The sequence below is a fragment of the Apostichopus japonicus genome, chromosome 10, assembly GCF_037975245.1.
Source record: "Apostichopus japonicus isolate 1M-3 chromosome 10, ASM3797524v1, whole genome shotgun sequence".
NCBI classification, from domain to species: domain Eukaryota; kingdom Metazoa; phylum Echinodermata; class Holothuroidea; order Aspidochirotida; family Stichopodidae; genus Apostichopus; species Apostichopus japonicus.
In genome coordinates, this window is record NC_092570.1 from 18716646 (window position 1) to 18737979 (window position 21334).

Sequence of the window (21334 nt, forward strand, 5' to 3'; positions counted from 1 at the left end):
ACAACAAAAGCTTCGATTTTGCTTCATTCGTTCCACACAACACGGTTGAAACTTCTTGATTTAGTTCTCCTCTGTGACACTCTGAAAATTTTTGTGTAAACACTCTCACCTCTACTGTCTCATTGCTTGTAGGGCAAGGTGAACAAGTTGCATGTAACAATTCAATGAGTCTCCATCCTAACAGGTGCCTGAAATACATGGGGGGTGGGGGTGGGGGGAGTGGGGGAGAGGATGTATGTACATGGTTAGGTTATTGAGCTAAGGTATGCTTGCAAGTAGTAAGCATCGTAACAGGACGATTGCTCATGACAAAATGGATAGTTGAGAGTAGGGCGAGTTTCTAGTAAAGAAAAATAAAGTGACAGGTTCCAGACTCATAATACAGCAATTAGTTATTTATCAGTATGCAGGATTTTAGATTAAAAACTTTCCGAACAGCCTTAAAGAAAATTATTACTCGTGTAGTTCTTTTCCCTAACACGTTGACTGGAATTTTCCATCCTTTGTTGTGATTTGGTTAGGACAGAGTCACTCCCCCCCCCCTCCTCCCTTCCTCCCTCCTAAAGAATAGGAGAAGTGTAATGAATCATAAGTTTAATACTTTTCGCTGGGGTGATTAACAAGAAAGGATGAACAACTCATTAGCAGTTTCACAACTTCCTTTTGAACACTGCAGACACATCCATTTTAAAATTCTTTTGTAGCGTTTAGTGTCGTTTCAGCAAATACCCTTTACATGTAATCATCTGTGTGTGTGTGTGTTCTGTGGTGCGCCGCTGTTAACACTCTGTACGGGCTAAAGAAAAAGAAAAGTAAAAACGCTGACCAGCTGAACAACATCTGCATGTGTGATCAGTCCACAACGTTCATCAATGTCTGGCTTCTTTTTTTTGCTTCTGCTTGTGCCAGCCGGCTCTTAATAAGCAGCAATGCATGACAGCCATACTCAACACAAAATCTCTTCCCTCCCTCCCTTCTTCCCTTCCCCCCTCCCTCCTTCCCTACCCCTTTCTCACACTCCATTTTTACTGTTTCTCAATCATGTTCCACCAAGTTACGATTTCTTCAGAGAAGTCTTCTTTTTTTAAAATTTTTTTTAATTGTGTCAGACATTAAGAGAAGGGCATCGTATATTTTTGCTCCGTCATTCACACATACTTTTTGTGGGTATCATTTAAAATAAAATTAAAAAATTGTTGGATATACAAATGCCATCTGATTGTCATCTTCAACAGTATTTATGTCCAAGTTTCCTGTAAAATGAAATACAAATGAAAGAAAGAGCCTTTTTTAATTTTTCTACCTTGAAAGAAACAACCGTATAGAAAAGGGTTTATCAAGTTCCAGAGAAGGGGGGGGGGGGAAGGGGGGATGCAGAATGGAGGAAATGCTGTGTTACTGGCAGCTAGAGTAAACTGATACCAAAATATCTGGAAAAAATGCTCAACCTCCCAAAGAAAGAATGTGCAGTTAAAGCACCCCATGGCCAACAAGTGACTATGGAAGCCCCCTCCCTGCCCCCTGCCCCACTCTCCACACCGGTACCTGAATTTTGTAAGGTAAAAAATGAAGCAGATGAGACAACTTAATTATTCCCATGTATTGTGTTGAGTTTAAATGTGTTGTCAGGAGAAGGAAGTCAGAATGAAGATAGCTATTCCCTAATGAGGCAAACAACCTCTTGAATTGTATCAGTTTCCAGTCTGTTGTAAAAGAATGTATCAAGTGTATCTTAAAGTGTTGCTCTTTAGTCAGGGGAGAAATGTATCCATATATTATATATATAAATATATATATATATATATATATATATATATATATATATAGATATATCTATATATATATATATATATATATATATATATATATAATATATATATATATATATTTATATTATATATATATATATATGTATATATATATATATATACATATATATATATATATAATATAAATATATATATATATATATATAATATATATATATATATATAGTCCAGCTGTCTATGATTAGGAATTCAGAATCTGCCTCAAGTCTACAGAGGAATGTATTTAGTAAGGAAAAAAATTCTTTTAAAACATAAGTTTCTCTCTGAAGTCAGAAGAGGAATATACCAAGTTTTCACATGTCTCTTAATATGAGGCAAAGAAAAATACTCTTTATGAATGGGGAAAACAGGGGGAAAAAATCTAGGAAAACAATTATCTTTTGAAGCATAGAATATATCTAAAGGAGAACGTTACATTCAGGCTATTACGAATGAGGTCACTTAAAAAGTTTACCAAGAACATCGGTAATGATTCACTTTAACGAAAAAGAGCTGGGGGTGGGGAGGGGGATGGTGACTGGGATGGTGACTGGGCTGACCAGTTAACAAAAAGAATAAGTTCAATATTTGTGACCATTTCAGATTAATGAGTATCCTCTGGCTGAAGTTATACAGCTAATTGGTTAAATTATACTTCCTTATCCAGGTAGCCATTTTGGAGCAAAACAGTTTGAAATTCTACCTACTTAAAACCATCCAAAAACAAAGCATACTCTTTTATGATATGTGTTTAGGATTTCCATGGTTACCCAAATAGAACTCTTTAACAGCCTGGAAAAGAAAAGAAGGCGGTGCTCTGAAAGACTGGTGGTATTTATATGATGATGTATGATTGATTCCCTACAACAAACAGAGTTTGGTTGGTAAAAAGCTTGAGTCATCTTGTTGAGTTTGCTGAAAATGTTTTTTTGGTACTTTGACCCCAATTGCCTGCTATAATGGTAAAGCGGGTGGGGGTCAAAGGTCCAATCTGTGTATTATATTACTTCTTTTGAATGTAAACAATTTCCTGCCCTTGTAAACTGTTGGTACTGCAGCTGACACTGCAGACACCACCCCATGCTACTACCTGCTACTGCTAAGCACCTCAACAAATAAAGGACATGTAGAGGGCGTGGTTAGGATGAGTGTGGGGTCCTTTTCTTTCCTTCCTATTGTCTGAGATTTCTTTTCAGACAGACAGACAAACAGACAGCAAGCAAGCAGCACTTGAATTCCAGATCATTTATAGGCTTAACACTTAAAAGAATATCACAAAGGTTGCTCCCTTCTTCCTTCCTTGGTGGTGATGTCAGTCAGTGTACGATAGTTTGTCAAGCTATTTCTTTCTTTGGAAATTGTTCACACTCGATCGTTTATATTTAAGTGGTTAATTATGATGGCATACATTTGTGATAGAATAAGTCTGAGGTCACCTTCAGGGTAGCTCCTTTAGTAGAGATGTATGTAATAAAAAAATAAATTAAAAAAAAACATGCGGAAGAAGGGGAGGGAGGGAAGGATGGGGGTGAGGGAGGCGGAGGGAAGAAGGGCAGGGGAGGGGCATTCGGAAACAAAGTTTCTTAATCACGTGAAAGTGCACAGTAACCTTGACGATACCCACCTGTATGATGTTGTGTTTTATAATTATAGAGTTCATGTAAAGGTCACTTTAATTATAGAGGGTGTATAAACTATATCCAACTTCTGCCCTCCCTTTATATCCTCCTCTACTCTAGTTTCTAGTGAAATTGCTTCCCAAGTAAAATAAGCAAATTCTGTCTGCAGCTGCCACATAATACATATATCCATAAAGGTAAAAACAAGAAGTCAACTAACATAATAAGTTTTAACACTCGGCTCTCATATATACATTGCCCTCTCTCTGTTGTACAAAGTCATACATCAGGCAGGCTTGATGTAGGCATACATGCAGGTTTGGCGTAGGCATACATGTAGGCTCAATGCAGGGCATACATTCTAGTCTTTAGTATCATCATCTCTGTAGTGATTTTGAGCATGACATGATGTGCTGGTGCCTGCTTGTATAAATATATTGATATAAATATACACTAGCATGTTTGCTGTTGCTACAGGGAATAGACTACAACCCTCCCCCCTTTCCCCACTCCCCGTTCTTTCCCCTCACGCTCCCTTTTCTGTTGGATATATATCGCACATCTAATTCTCTTTTAAGTCCTCTGGGGAAATACTAGCTAACCATACGAATCATACAAACCCCGCCCATCGCATCTGTTTGCCGGTTCGTTAAGTCCACAGCACTCTAAAGTATATATGGGTATATTCGGTCACGATCCTTGAAAACTGTAGGAAAAAGTAACGGTGCACAGTGGCACTTTTCCAGAACTGTAAATGCCGTGTCAAACAAACACCTCTGCACGGTACAATTTCACTCCGTTAAATTAACATATATACATACCTCGTCTGCGGTCTTTACAACACGACCCGTCTTTCTCAGTGCACTCGCAGGGACGTCAATCAAAAAAGTGGACCGTCGTCAGTGATATATGTTAATAGCCGAAAAACATAAATCCTTTAACCGTTCACTTTATATGTGTTTTATTTTCTTTCTTAATAATCAGGGGAGGAATTTATACCACCCTCCTCTTTTCCTCTAATTATGCCTTTCATTCATTACACACCTACTTGTTAAAGATTTATAGGGTGAAAGACGAGGAGTGGGGGGGGGGGGGTTGGTAGAAAGTGAATAAAAGCAGTCTTTACATGGCAAGAGAGATAAGATAAGATAAGACAAAAATAATGAGAAATTATAAAATTGTTTGAATGTGGTCGGTTGTGACTGTGAGGAGAAGGAGGAGGAGAAGTAGGACAGGCAATGTTTGCATGTCTTTGAGTAGTTTCACTGACATCACCCTTTCTTTCTCTCTTTGCTTCTTTTGTTTCTCCCTACACAACAATGCCATGCTGCTGTTCGTCCCGTGCTTGCCGTTTATGTTTATGACTTCGTATCGATTCTCCCTTCCCACACATGGCCTACAACTGTCCGCTCTGCTATCCATATTGGCCAAAATACCATCATGTCGCTGTGCATACTAATTAGCTTCCGACAAACCGCAAGCGCCCACGGGACGAGGAGGACCTGCTACTGGTACTTTTTTGTCTTTATTATTTTTGACTATCTGGCGCCCCCACTCAACCAGGTCAAGGGTCGTGTTTTACCGATAAAACGAAAACAAAGAGGGACAAAAAAAAAAATATTTCTGCATCAATATTGGCTCAACATTTTCTCCATGCAAGTCTTTTAGTCGTGCAGGGAACGTTGTGCTCCTCTTCTTTGATATAAGTGTGAAAAACGCATGATGACGGAAATCGAGAATCTTCTTTAACGCATGCTCCTAAATTTTATATACTCACCGAAAAAAAAATTTCAGTTCTTACAGGTCAAGGGTCAAACTGGAGTTGGATTTATTTTTGTGTTTCTACTCTTTGTGCATGCACACCATAGAACATCAATTCTCCTGTAGTCAAATTGCATTCAAATTTGCTTCCAAATCTAACAATTGACCTTTTGACCTTTTGACATTTTAACCCTGAGTATCATGCACTTTGTAGACAACGCCAAACACTGACCCTCATCTGGTTGGGATGGCACCAGTAATTTGCTGATTTTTGCAATTTAGTAAAAAAAAAAGAAACTAGGGACCTTAGCTTGTTATGATGGTCCTTGGTTTTTTAAAAATTGCTTGATTGTTATGTTAATTGTGTAATGCATATTCATCAAGGGTTGGCACTTTGGCTGTGAAGAATATAAACTGCTTGTTGTACATTGTTATAAAAATTCACTTCAGATAGCATGTGTTTTTTTTTTCTCTCTGAACAAAAAAAAGAAATGTGTGAAACCTGTTTTTGTGGGGTAGATGGTGCATCCATTATAATTTATTCATGTAATCCTTGCTTTAGAAATCTCAGCTGGGTTTCGAGAACTCGTAAAAGGGCAACAGAAATCCGTACATGAAAATCTGCATCACGATTGTGTATGTTTATGTGTGTCTGTTTGTCGTGCTGTTTGTGTTGTGTTATGCTGTGATGGTCCTTGCTTATGATTTTCAATCAATCCTGAAAATGATCTGTCACACCACTCCTTTCAGACTTCGCTGGCAGGCCGGCCGGCCTTTAAAAGGACAAATATGGAAAAGAAAGAAAAATAAAGCCAATAATGTGAAATATTCTAATTGAAAGCTACCTTATACTTCTCATACCCCCCCCCCTCCAACCACCTCCCCCTAGAGTACAGCACTGCTAATCTGACCCACAGAGGAGGACATACACCAAAATTATGGGAAATTTTCAAAACGTTACTTTCAAATATGATTTTATTTATTTTGAGTAACCCTTCGTTCCACAGCCTGAATGTAATTGTTAAAAAGTGACCATGTCAGAGTCACTTGGGTGTCCTAATGTTTCCGTTCCAACAAATATAGAATCCTTCTCACCCACTAGTTATCAGAATCTAAAATCCTCGCCTAGTTAACTGCAACCTCCCATTTCATGCTTAAATATCTAGTAAAAATGAAAAAAAACCGAAAAAAAAAAACAATACAAGAATGATATCCACCACCACCCCCACCCTTTCAAAGCATCATTTTCCTTACAACCATGTATGTAATCTCCAACCACCTCAAGCATCTGTTTGTTCAAAAAAAAAAAAAATACCAAAAATGAAATAGCTACAGTAGGCCCATTGTTCTTCCCCCTGTCTTTGTTCTCCAGCAAGCACCTGATTGGTTGTGATGCAGTCTTTCATGTCTGGAAATAGCATTTTTGGAAAATCCAGGGGAAAAAAAATATGCATTGCGGTATTAATACTTTGAAAAAGCTTTTTCTTTCACATTCTCACCAAAAAATTTCAGTTGGAAAAAAACAAAAAGAAGAAGAAGAAAAGGAAAAACATGAAAGAAGCCTCCATTCCCTTTTTACGAAACTTGTCACCCAGCTTAGCGTTTCTGCAAATAATTTGGGCTTCTATTTTTTCAGCACTCGTGCCATTTCTTTTGATGTAATAGAAAAAATGACGAAAGAAAAATTGTAGAAATTTCACACAAAATGTTGTATATATATCAACTTCATGTTAGCTATTTTAGTAAGCTTCTGTGCAAAAACTTGCAAATTTTCTGGTTAAAAGTAGTCTTCCTTTACCAACATAGACTTACCTTAGAATCTATATATTTACATAACTTTATGATTTACATTTTTTAACTCTTTTTTTATAATTTTTTTAAAATTTTTTATAATTTTTTGTATCCTTTTTTTTGTTGTTTTGTTATAAAAATTAAAATGCATTTTATCCTCATCAATTGAATTTTTGCTTCACCTTAATGTTTTTCTCTTTATTCAGGGGCCACATGCTTGGACAGATGTTTTCGCCTTTTTAGTTGTTAGATCAAGAAAGAAAAGGGAAAAAAAGCCTACTTTAAAATCATATTATCATTAGATATACCATTTACTACTGCAATTCACAATGTTACTGAACATTTTGCACACACTTACCATATTACTTCAAGTAACTTCAGTTCATAAGCAATGATCTTAATACTAACAATTCAAATAGAAGTGACTCCTAGTATACACTGTGATGAGAAATAGTTTCCTTTGTGATTATGACCAGATGGTAGAATGTTTATCAATTTTCTCATATAAATGTCTAATATGTTGAACAGTTTTAAACTTCTGCCATAGACACATAGAACTCAAAAAGCAATTAAATTCATCTTTTTTTATATTTTTTATTACAGCTCAACATTTGTATATCACATTGGATTGTTAAGAAAATGTGTCTTAAACTTGTCTTGGTGAAACATTGCCTAGAACCAAGTGTAAATCTATTTACTGGATCACATAGTTCCACCACATATTTCACTCCTGTTGTTGCAAATGACAAACAGTTAGGCATCCAGGTGTTATTCTCAGCTTCCAGAATCTTGGCTGAGAAGCGAGCTAGAAATTGCTAGACTAATAAAAAAAAAATTAAATTTAAAAAAATATGTGAAAGATGCCTGAAAAATTAAAGAAACATTCCATCGTAAATACATAACCACAAAACTTAGCCATTTTACAGCCACCCAAAATTGTAGAAAAAAACAATTAGGTTGCATGTCAACACTTCATACAGAAGTAAAAAAGGAATATAATCAGTGTGTTTTGTTACCATTAAAAATATATATAAACAAGAAAACTTCAGAGGTGAAAAGTAGGAATGAAAGCTTGCTTTCTGTTTCAATTTGGCAATTTGGAACAAAAAGTCAAAAACTAATTAATGAAGTGTATAAACATCAGCCCAGTCTCCTCCCTCTACCTCGATAATCAACTCAACAATGTCCTACAGGCAATCGATGGTTTCATGGATACAAAGTGGGAGGGGGGGAGGATTTTCCAGAAAGCATTTACCATTGTGATTTATTCTCAAATGGAAAATATCAATATAGCTATAAAAAAATATAAAAAATTAGACTTCACAGATTAAATTAATTTGGAAAAGCATTCGTTTAGCTAGGTGATTAAATCCTTGACGCTAAGTGAAATTTTTGCTGAGTAACATTTCCCTTTTGTAAGTAAAACTTCTGCTGCGTCATCTTGGCATCTTCTGTTTTTTCCCCCGCTAATCAAAGGAAGGACAGACCTATCAGGTTCTTGCCATCGGTGGGAGTACCATCAGGGGGTCCGTTGTGTGCCGGAATCTTCAAATTTACATTGTTAGGCCTGTTTTCACTTGTGAGGACATAACATGTTCAACCAAATCTGCTAGATTATACGCTGAATTGCCCAGCCATGAAAAGTTTGACGAAAACCCCTTTCCGATATAGATCTCTGTAGGGTGATAGAATTTGCATTTTGAAAGACAATGTCTCCTCGATGACCGACTTCTGAAAGTGTTTTGGTTTACTAATATAGAATTGCAGGGTGAGGGTGACATTAAAAATATGAAATTCATAATATGTCTCTCTAATTAGTTAGGTCTAAGTTTCCACAAAAGAGATAACAACAAAAAATGATAATTTCTTTGCATATCAGCAATTATTTACAATTTCTGGGGAAGGTTTACTGTTCCAAATAAATAAATAAACAATTTAAGTACTTATTTAGCTTGTCTGGTCTAGCAATTTGTAAGTATTAACTGATGGTCACACAGAAACCATACTTTCTATTCACAACTCTTAATCCGAATGTAGGGAAGCCCTTGAGATAATAGACATACAATTTGTTACAAGACAAACTTTGCTCAGAGTAGCACTAACACCTAATCAGGCAAATTTTATCAGGCAGTATTTTTACTACATTACAATACATATGATTATAGGAAATAACATCCCAAAACTTTATGAAAATTATGCTATGGCACCACTGACATTTCACACTTATTGAGGTCGTTCATCTGTAACAACTTTGCTCATCCCTTTTCTTTTGATATGAATATTCAATATTATGACAATATAATTTATCAACTTAAACAAATATTCGCTGCATATTTAGATGCTCAGACAAAGTAATACAAAGGATTTAATAAATAATTATGCATGTTTAAAAACAGGTCAGAAACAAATATGACTCACTTCTCTCTGAAGGCAAGACTACTAGGCAAAGAAGACATTGGTTGTAGGTCCAGTGGTGTAACAGAAAAAGGATAAACAGAAGTAAAAGAAAAACCGTTAGAATTTTTTTTCTGAATGGCTTTGACCTACAGGATACTTGCCCATTCCATTTTATCCCCTACCCTTTCTCATAACCCCCACCCCCTCCTCCTCCTTGTTTTAAGATTTCAACCAGAAGCTAAGACTTACTTCCTTTAATTCCTTAGATGTGGAATTGTTTAAAGGATGACACATCCAGATGGCCGTCCTCCCCAGAATACAGCAGCTACGCACAGGTCTGTCTGAAAAGTTATAATTGTTTCATATTTTGTCAAACTTGTGGCTTTAATATATGGCGCTTTCTTTGTTTTCTTCTTAATTTTTCATCCTTAAAATTCAGTTCGAACAGCTTCAGAAACGTAATGGTGGTACAGTATTTTCCACTATTTTTTTTCCGTTAATTTGTTGACGCTTTTTCACAGTAACAATTACAAATCAAATGTTAATATGCCAAAACTTTGATCTTTTCATTTTACACATTTCCCGATCACTGTGTTGTTGACAAACTCAAGTTCTAATTGTTGCTGTGTGTGTTTCTATGTGTGACAAATATATATAAACCTGTTGGAATTTGATGAACTAAGACCGATTAGTCATTTGTTTACAAACTTCAGTTTTTGGTCAAAATTGAGATTAAAACAAACATAAAACAAACCAAAGAAATATAAATTATTGCATATTTTGCATATTATTATTGCAGATTGTTCAGGCCATTTTTTTTGGTTTAAATAGGAATCTTTAGTTTAATCCGATCGGTAAAAAAGAAACCTTTCTATCATGTTAAAAATTGATCTGATCTGATCAATATTGATATTGCTAGTTCATTCGGTTTATTCTTCCGTACTCATTCAAACAAAGCAAATAGGCATCACAGCAGCCCCCCTCACTGCCAGAAGGACATTTGGGGGGAAATAAATTTGATATCTCTACACACATTTTGACTAAAATTTAGGAATAATGTACTACTTCCAACTTGATTAAACATGCCACATTCATCAGATCCAGAAACTACCATTAAGCTATAAATAGAAATCCACCATGTGACTGGCTCACCATCACAGGGATACCAGTATGAAGTGTCCTAAGTATACCCGGAGAGGCGGACCACATTTTTGTGGTTTCCTGCATATAGAAGGACTGTGTTGTTAAAAGGTACACACATCATGGCACTGCTTGTAACAGGATGCAGTACACACGTGAAGTATTCTCTAAGTACTTCCTTCACACATACCTGAATGTCTCACAAATCGACCCTGATCGGGATACCACGATAGATTTGGTTCGTTCGCTCACGCTCAAAACTGAACCACGACACTTCCTCCATATCTAACATCGTTAACCATTCTGCAACAACGAAAAAGAACAAACAAAATGTGGGACAATTTAAACAAGCAATCAAATGACATATAAAAATCGCTTTCCGGGATTAGCCCTTTTTCCAGTGTCTTGCTTTTCGGGGTCAAGGCATGTCAGCGGCTACGAAAGAATTCACAACAGTCATTTAATATCTTTTGCTGCCCTCATTTATGCTCTGGTAGCTTGGTAATAGTTTGGGTTCAATTTGGGGTAGGTGGGGGGGTTTGAGGGGGGTGGGCAGGGGAAGGGACAAGCAGCCCTCCCCTGCTCTGCCGTCATCAGGTCATCAAATGAAAACTTTGTGTTTTTCGCATGCATTAATCAGATCATACCTAACATTTTGTTTGAATGGCTATGCTGCCTTGTGTAAAACACTTTCCACTAGATCCATTTGTTATTTTGATCACTAATGCAATTTAAAGTTGGAGAAACTCCTCTGTTGGGTACATTTAACTTTATCAAAATTTGAAGGGAAAAAACTTGTTAATATATTTTTTTTTTAATTTAATTTGCAATTGTGATGGCTTTGCTCTAAACATGAAATGCATGGTGTCATATTTTGCTACATAAACCCTACCCCCACCCCTCACCTCCACCCCACCCCACCCCCCTACTTGCACATTTTCTGTTCAGCCTTGTGTTCCTTGCATTGCCATCTGCATAGACAAAGATAATCTGCTCAATTATTTTTTTAACCAGAAGGACAATAAAAATAATCTGTCAGTTTTACAAATAATGCATATCTAATTTCTGTAAACATTACCTTCCTTGACTCCACTCCATTCCCCCAACTTGAAAATCTTACCGATACATGAAACAAAATGTTTAACACTTCCATGAAAAAGAATATATTTTCATATTATTATCATCTCTTGTTTATGTGATTTTAAATAATCAGTTGGTTTTAGAGAGACATCTATCTTTCCTCTTTATTTTTTTATTTATTTTTTTTGCTTGTATGTGTTTAATTTCAAATCTTACACTTTGTTTTCCCCCTTCCCAGAATCATCAGAGTCTAGCTTGCTACCCGAGGCCACCAAAGCTACAGGCTGGTATGGTGACCCAGCCACAGATGGTACAGTCTACTATGTTCCCATCCAACTTAGTTTACAACCAGTTGCCTCAGATGACGATGATGGCGCAACCGCAGTTTTTACAAAGTCCTCGTAAGTGACACCCCAGTAAAATTGGTACCAATGTGAATGGCCTTTGACCTTGAAAAGTACAACAAAAGTATCATTTTGTGGATTCCTACCTGGGGGGAAAGTAGGGGATACATACCTGCGCTGAGAATGTGTGGGATCAGTGCTTACCAAGGAGAGAGAGAGGGTCAGATGTTTTCGTTTGCCGTTACCCAGAAGGACACGGAATGGGGAAGGCTGCCCTGTGATTAAGTAAAATGCATCTTTGTAGTTTGGGGCAGGCAGCACGGTACAGTTATATGCTCATGCCGCACGGTCTGGTTAAAGCCTCATGCAGCACAGTGCGGTTATATCTCCATGCCGCACGGCATGGTTATATCCTCATTGGTTAAACCCAGAACTTGTCGTCTTTTCAACCACTCCTAACACCTACCCCACTCTGTGAAGTAACCTGCACGTCAAAAGCATCAAAGTATTGCATCATAGTTATCTGGGAAACCCTCCCGGTTGCCATGGCGACGAATGGTCAGACAGGAAAGAAAACGTTTATAGATGCAAAAAGTTACCTCTCTTCTGCTCTGTAGAACTGAACAATTTTGGGGTAGGGGTGGGGAAGAGGGGGGGAATGTCTTTAATTTGACGTTAAGAAACTTTAAAAAAAATACTGTTTTTCTTGATTTCTCTTTCTCTCCCTTTTCTTAGTTCCTATGATGCCTACATTTCCTCTAATGGCCCCACACTTTATACATAACCAGGTAAGTATCATACTGTGAATTCAAAATGAGGTAACATTCTACGACATAGCAGTTTGTTTCTCACGGAAATTGCTGTTTGTGAAAGACCTTGCCCGAGTAAACAAACTGTTGCCCACCCACCCACACACACCCTCTCTTTACATATTTCTATGATAAAAGTAAACCAGATCGTTCAAAGGTGTAGTATGTTCTTAAGTAAACATTGCGTTTGTTTCGCTTGCATCATTTGAATGAAGGTGTGCAAACCTTGGAAAACAGCAGTTAATCACTTTCTGTCACACTAGTTTTGAAAGGGACAATGTCAATGGTGCAATAATTTGCTAGATATATTAAAATAGCCACAATTGAGCTCAAGTTGGTAGTTATGAAGTTTTTCCATCCGCAAAAGAATAAATGGTGTAAAGGGTTATTTACTAGAAAAGTTCAGAAGCAATCAAAGTCCCTGTCAACATTGCTATTATTGGGACTATATATTGACCCCAGAATTGTAGTGATGTCAACACAGGATTGAGACGGGGTGGGGAGGGGGAGACGGGGTGGGGAGGGGAGGGGAGGGGGGAGACAGGAGTAAGACCACTTTTCACAAGCATTGAAATGGCTGGAAATTAATTTGATATTTTTTCTTCCATTTTATTCGTAGAATACTTCAGAAACTCTACCGGTCTGTAGGGATTTCAAGTCTGGCAACTGTAAACGACCAAACTGCAAGTACGCACACGTCGTTGAAGGTAAGCAACGTGGACCTGGTTCATATCTGAGATTTCAATAATAATAATAATAATAATAATATATTCTTTTGTTTTGGTCTTTGAGGACTTATGCCATTACCCTCTCTCCACATATTTCTATGCGTAAGAGTAAGTTTTTAAAAAGTGTACAGCGAAGAGCGAGGCCACAGATTGTTGCGTGGGAGGTCAACACCAGAGAGCTTTCTTACGGTTTGAGTCACGAAGAAGCAGGTTTTTCTTTTTTTTCTTATTTATTTATATTATTTTTTTAAAAATATTGTTAAATGCACTAGCGTAAGTCTAACGCAGTTGTTGCTCAGGTATGTGGTTTCCATCCCTATGGCCGAAACAGACTCATTGCCTGTCGGAGAGCTGTTCTATCGCTCTGGGTGGTAAGTATGAGCCGTGTGATGGGAGCGAACGAGATCCTGACATTTTAGAAAAAGTTACCTTTAAAAATATCATCGAACGGTCCATTTTTCGTAGTTGGCTGTATTAAGTTAGCAGTCACATGTGGTGAATTAAGTGGATTTAATATAGACAAGAGTTTAGGTTAATGTTCAAACAATTCAGGCCACTCTATGTAGGTTCACGATAGCGTCCCTGAGTTCTGCTACAGGTACTCATTACTGGGAGATAGTGATCCACAGAGAATCTGTCCAGATTTGAATTATCTGTTGATATGAACAGGAGTGGAATAGTGGGGCTGATCCATCTCGAAGTACCTTAGGTGGTCATCTTAGCTAACGATCACTTTTAGTTTAAACTAGGGGTGGGATAAAACTGTTGTAGGATTTATCTTGAAAGGGAAACTCGATGAGTTTCTCCATTAACTGCCTCGAGCAATTGTAGCGATGGACCTCCAAAAATAAAGCAACATGAAGTAACCCCAACTGAACAGAGAGATATTAAAAAGATGTTCTTTTTCCCTAAAAGATGGCCTAGTTGTAGGAATCGTGTAAAATTTAACATAGATATTTCCTCCTTTTTCTTCATATTCCATTTTTTTTGGGTCATTAGTGGTGTTCTTTTAATAGGAGCGTAGGCATAAGGCACACAAATACGGTACACATGATGTGTGGACGATGGTGGCCGGTGGACTATGTAATATATATCTTTTCAAACACTCTCTCCTCACCAACAAACCATTCACTAATCAATTCATCACTTCCAGATTATGTGGAAATAACCGACGGAAAAGTCACAGTGTGTCGCTATGCCGTTCAAAACCGTTGCACGAGGCCGCGTTGTAAGTTCTACCATCCGCCCACGACACCCGTAGCTATGGTGAATTCCATCCCCTCTATGCCAACGCCCGGGGTCACGAATGCTTGACAGAAGAGGGACGATAAGGAAAAAAAAAAAAAGAGGTCTCCCTCGCCAAAACGATGGCATGAACGAGACCTGTTATTTTCAACCCGTTGCATTCCATAGAGGTGTCATCCTCTCTCTGGTTTTGTTGCTATTTTTTTATTTTTTTGGTCACAGAGAGAAGAGGATGGTCACTGGTGTACTGCCGTATGTCAAGAAGCAGTCTGTGTACTGTTTTGATCTTTGATTGTGTTTTCGTTTTTTTTTGGTTTATTTTTTTCTCCATTTTATGATTAATTTTTTTTCTATGTAGGAAACTGCTGTGAAGTTATAAAATGATACAGATGTTTGTACATTATTACTATGTGGTGCTATACACACAAATGGCATACATATATATTTTTTGTTTTTGTACCTGAGACCACAAGAGCTCCTCCCTCTGTCATTCCCTCGTTTTCGTACGGATGTGGTCCGTCATTTTGCACCATGTTTTCTTCTCGTTGTTTTTTCGTGGAGGTTTTTACCATAAATCTTTTGGAGGGTGCCTAAACCTTTTGGTGCAACTTTTGACGAGACCTAGTCATAGTGAGGTCGTTGGTCTCTTTTAGTGTTTGCCATCGTGTCAGACGTGTGGTTTAGTACGCAGTACCTTAACAAACAACAAAAAAGAAGATAAACGTTAGAAAAAAAGGGGGGTAGGGGGAAAAAACATCGATGAACAAAAAGAGGAAAAAAACACACAGAAAATGTGGGGAAAAAAAAAACAATAATATGTCTTAAGAGTACCTATGAGTTCTTCCAATTCACCATTGTTTTCCAAGTGCAATTTCATGTCGAGTGTGGTGTGAAGAAAGGGCCATTGAGTAACAACAAGTTGAGTGTCTTCGGTTTTTCGTTAAGACTTAATTGGTGGTGGGAGGGGGGTGGGGTGGTTGGAGGCATCCTACCGTTGAGTACTATATTCACTTTGAAAGGAAGTTCCCGTGGAGTGACTACCAACTGGGACAGTATAATATTTCTCCTTTACCCCAAGTTGAAGCTTACGTTAGAGGAATAGTCATCTTATGAATTGACTCTTGAATCTCGAGACAGTCGAAGTTGCATAACTTATCCCCGAGGCTCATTTCTCCTCGGTGGGGGCATTACCAAGTGGGATGGATGGAATCCAATAGTGCCAGTGGATGAGTTATTTTTTAACAAAGTGCCAGTAATTGTGTGTGAAAGCAGCCAAGGCAAATAATGGGAGTACTTTACCCTAACCTGATGGGTGTACTCACTGACAGAACAAAGGGTTTCCCTTAATGTACCCTTACTGTTACAAGAGGGTACCCTCTCAAAACATGGGGGGTGGAGAGGGATTGGTGAGAAGCACTGGATGCACCATCAAAAACTCAAACTTGATCGACCATTTCTGGTGAATAATACTCTCTGAAGATGTGGCTGGTCATGAAAAAAAGAGTGACAGAATGTCCTTTGTAGGAAGACAAAACTCTTCATCTCCTCTAGAACCTGGCAATAAAACCAGGAACACAAAGGCATTGGAAATACTCGTGTTACAAAACAATGTGTGAAGGAAGGAAGGGGGGGGGGGGAGAGGATGATATTTCCTAAACTTTCATGGTGGCTGCAGTGTTGATGATGAAGAAGTGGGCTTTATGAATGAGTGGCGGCTAAGCCGTCGCCATTGAGTGGATATGTGTGTGACTAAAAAAAAACAAAAAAAACCATCAGCAGCTGACGCAGCCGGAAGCCCTGCTGCGGGGTATGCGCCCTTATTAAGAGGATACCATCCTGAAAGGATACGACGGAAGCCTCCATCGATATGTGGGGGGTGGGGCGGGGGGAAGGAAACAAATGTGTATACTACATACTATAATTATTTTATCTTTGGATTTTTGTAGCATTTTTACTTCTGGGGTTAAACAGGGTTTAACAGATAGCTGTTTGTTCTTGTGTAGTCTTTGTGTAGTTATCGATGGATGCAAAGAATGAAGACAGTTTCCAGTATCTTTTTTTTTTTTAAGTACCAAATATTTTGGTATGCCTTATGTGGTTGGTAGAGCGAAACCACATCGTTTTGTTGGGATATGTGTACATGGCAGCTCGAAGATGAAGAAAAAAAAAAGACACCGTTTTTTTTCTCTTTTTTTTCCTTCTGTGGTAGAAATGAGCCAGCAACTTAAATGTGTGCTCAAGAAACGTCTTAAGTGATTAACCAAAGACTTAAAACCAAGTACAAGTAAGGGAGAAATCATTTTCAAAGATATTTTCTTTATAATGTTCATTAGTATATTTTTTTTTTTCCTTCTTCTTCTCCGTGTTTACTGTTTTCTTTTTTTTCTCATTCTCTCGTGTCTATGGTGAATATTATCAACAATTCACCCTAAATTTGTCTTCTTTTACTTCTTCTTCTTCTTTTTTCATCTTTATTTCTCTTTCGCCATCTATTTATTTCGTTGTTTCTGACTAGGGATTATTTTTGATTTCCGAATTTGTATATGTTAGAATTTTAACCCAATTTAGTGCAAATTTGTCAGTCATTTCAACAGACTGGATCAATCTTTGTATTCCATCCTTCCAAGTTTGCCTTTTTTTCTTTTTTTTCTTTATCACTTTTTTTTTTATTACTACTACTATTATTATTATTACGATCACTGTTATGATTTGGTCTTGTAGTAATCGTTTCCTCTTGTGGATATTACCGAGACAAGTTGCGTCATGTTATGCCTCTAGTTGTTTGACGTTGGCGATATATTTTTTTTCATATTTGTTTTCTCTCTCTGACTCACTTTCTCTGTTACCTTTTTGGTCTTTTTTCTGTCTTTTTGACTAAAATAGGCAGAATATGAGCCTCTGACCAGTGTACTAATTTCTGAAATATTAGTTGTAGCAGCTGTAACTCCCTATTGGAGTCTCTTAGCTTTTAGAGTAATTATATTATTAAGGGAAATTTTAGTAAATATCGTGTGCATTTTTTTCTCCTTTTTTTTACTTAGTTGCAGCTGATAGGGAGATTATAGGCAGTGGTGGTTGTAAATTTTGTTTTAATAATTCTGAAGGCCAAATATGGTGCTAACTGAAATATCAAACATGAAATATGGTTCTTAGCAAAGTAGACGATGGCTGTGATAAAATTAAGAGTTTGAGCAAAGGAAACCTCAGAACGTAAACTACTACTAGGTCATATAGTGGATAATAAGGTACCAACGTAATATGTCACATAGTGGGTAATAGAAATTGGCAGAAAGCTACGATTGATAGAAAGAGGGGCGGGGGTGGGAGCTATAGTGGGGGATGGAGGCAGCAGGTAAGCAGGAGGGGGGGCACTTTTAAAATTGTAAATCAAATCAGTCAGAGAATAAATTCAGTGTTTTAGTAAGGAATATAAACTATCAAAATTAAACATGCCATTTTTTAAGTTGATGGTGCAAAAAAGGTATTGTCCCCCTGGTATATCCCAAATTGTCAAACTTTTAATTTTGAAGAAGCACTGTTTTAAAGGTACTTTCTTTTTACGAATCTGATGTCGTTTATTAGTTCTAGAGGAAGAAGATGTTATGCTCTTTAATTTTTATCAAAAGAGAAGAAGCAGAGAGATTCTGAAAGTTATTTTTATTCCACACCTGTTTTTTTTTTTTTTTTTTTTTTTGGTTTTATTTTTATTGGTCTTAGTTAGCTGTGGATATTATTCAAGAGTTTCATCAGTACTTTAAGTATTTCTGATATTTTAAACTAAACCTAACAGAACTGTTGTTCTGTTCTTTTCTATTGATACCTTTTATTAAATTGTAAGTTATCCCAACAAAGCTATGTGGTGGCCGAGGTTACTTGTCACTTATCATACCAAAGGATCGATTTATTATCATCATCATCATTATTATCATCATTATTATTGTTATTGTTGTTACTACTACTGTTATTAATATCATTATCAACGATTATTGTATTTGGAAAAAAAAAGAAAGAAGAAAAAAAAACATGATAACCGTAACAAGACACAATGTTTGCAGCTGAATGTCCCAAGAAAAAAAACAGCTTCATATTAAGTAAAACATTTTGCAGATATATCTATTAACATAGGTAAGCACAGCAAGAGAGAAAAAAGTGTTACTTGATAGAAGGAAAATGCAGCGAAATATGCTTGAAAATCAAATAAATAGTAATATCGATGTATTTTTTATTAAAGTTGCATACAGCGGTATAACCGGGTCTCTTTATTTTAAGAACACCATTCATTTTAACCAAGAAAATAAGTATTGAAAGTTTGGCTTCATTTTGTGGAAGATTCAACGGGCGGTCGGTGAGCGAGTTTCATTTCTGCGGACTTTGTTCATAATTAAAATGGTACGTTCCTCTCCCTTGGTACAGACCTCTCAAGGAAGTTATCCTGATTGGACTTGCCTTAGCCCATCACCTCAACCCCCCCCACCCCCAACCCTCCTCCTATTTCCACATCTAGAAAGTAGATAATGGTAGCTGCCTAGTTGAAATTGCTGATTTTTCCTCCCTTTTAGAGAGAAAAAAATCAGTTGGTCTATCCAACAAACACCTTTCAAAACCCACTTGCTATATACACTTCTTTCCCTTTTTTCCCTCCTTTTTTTAATTTTTTTTTAAAAATAAAACTTTTTGCATGTTGAAATAAAAAGAGAAAAATCTCTCATTCTTTATCAGGTGACTCTTTTCTGCAGCAATGGTCATGAAAGCGTGCATGTTATTTGCTAAAATTAATCATTATTTTCTCAAACAGGGCATGTAGGTGCTCCTTTCGTTTTTGTCTTCGATTATACACCATGGCATCATTTCTAGGTGATTTTATCTAGCAAATTAATCTGCTAGAAATACATAGCAGCAAATCTGCTAGGTGGAAGCATCAGTTATTTAGTACCTTGCAAAGCTGTCTTTGTGTCTTGGGGCCAAATCAGTGATCTTCCATTTTGTAGGGGCAGGTATCAAAGAGATATTAAAAAATTTACCTGGGCAAAGTCAAGATACAAAATCTCGACTCATTTTGATCTCAGAATTAGCCAAAAATGCTAAACCTGCAGCACAAGACGAGAAATACCTGTGTGAGAAATTCAATCTTGGTATTAAACACTCGTGTTATTCCTGTCAACTTAAAAAAACCTAAAAGACCTCTGCTGTTCTTTATTTGATGATGAGAATCAAGGAGATGTTAATTTTAATTTTAATGGGAATTGAGTTTATCTATGACGGTAACATAACCGATCAAGAGATGGTTACAAGATGTTGCTTTTAAAACTGTTCATCGATAAATGAATGGAAGATCGCTGATTTCACCAGGTTAGACAATTCAGTGCCATCCACAGTGTGCATGTGTAGACATATATATGTATATATATATGTATATAAAAGGTGTGCTTAATCAGGAACAGGTGGCAGTGCTATCATCATCATCATCATCCAACGAAGCATTCTTTAGCTATCTTGCCGCCAGCCACAGTCTTGATGAAGACCACCCCCACACACACATGCACACACACTACATATTGCAGCTAGCTAGCTAGCTAGACATGCAGCTATCAATTAGCATGTTGCTGAGCCAGCCGCTAGCAGCCATATCAAGAGCATGTTGTAACATTTGTATATTCACGCAGTACTGTCATGACTTTTGAGATTCGCAATTCTGACAGTCGTCGATTTTCTCGTATGCAAAATGTTTAGTACGTATTTTTCATTTTTTGCCCCCTGTTGAAATGCATTTTCTCACCCCCCCCCCCACCCCCTCTCTCTTTCTCTCTCATAAAGCTTGCTTGGCAGCACCGTGGATTTGAAAAGGTCATCAGTATTGCACCCAATGTTAGAAATCCGGGGGGGGGGGGGGGAGTGGGAAACGATCTCATTTGGCAAATGGTTTAATCATAAACATTGGACCCGACTGAATAAGTCCTTTACCCTCCATGAGAGCACACTGATTAATCAATTTCAGCTTTATAGTTTGCTATAATTTGGGACAATACTGAAGACCTTAAAAGCAAGCTTTTGTTTTTTTCACAGCTATTTAACATTTTCCCCTTTTTTTTCAAGATATCCCACTTGGTGATTCACCCACTACTCACCTAACAATAACTATGTCCATTTTTCCCTCTTCAGTTTTTTTTTTTTTTTTAAGTTCAAATAAAAACCCATATCGAATGTGTCACCTGCTTATGGACAATATGCACAAGGAACATGTGGGATACTTGCTGTAGTGGTATTATGCACCCAACTGCCCCCTCCATCTCTCCCCCCCCCCCCCATATTGCAGAATATAATAGCAAGTGGCATATTATAACGATAAATGTACCATTCATGTACTGGGGACATTTTACACCCAAAAAAAATCATCTTTTCTTCCCCATTCCCCCCCATTTGCTCCTCCCTTACTCTACCCCTCCCCTCCCCCCCCCCCCCAAACCATCATTCTCACAGTTTTCTACAAATAGAATATTTGTAGTTGAATGCCGTGTTCAAATTTACATGCATGCTATGTTGCTTCCTTGTCAATTCAACTATTTGCGCTGACATGTATAATGGTTTGCCACATATTTTTTTGGGCTGATTGCG

General features: G+C 37.3%; 1 protein-coding gene across 20 annotated transcripts in view; it reads left to right on the top strand.

Annotated features, from left to right (window-relative positions):
- Positions 1 to 21334, top strand: part of LOC139974903 (uncharacterized) — a 203710-nt gene that overhangs the window by 175187 nt on the left and 7189 nt on the right. For 13 of the 20 annotated variants that reach the window (XM_071982447.1, XM_071982440.1, XM_071982437.1 and 10 more), the window contains 5 exons: positions 4891 to 4938; positions 9643 to 9711; positions 11835 to 11997; positions 12676 to 12728; positions 13369 to 13456. In XM_071982447.1, the coding sequence (XP_071838548.1) occupies positions 4891 to 4938; positions 9643 to 9711; positions 11835 to 11997; positions 12676 to 12728; positions 13369 to 13456 (421 nt within the window). Of the gene's footprint in view, positions 1 to 4890; positions 4939 to 9642; positions 9712 to 11834; positions 11998 to 12675; positions 12729 to 13368; positions 13457 to 14630; positions 20618 to 21334 lie in introns of those variants that run through there. The other 7 variants (XM_071982435.1, XM_071982448.1, XM_071982450.1 and 4 more) reach the window with 3 other exon arrangements.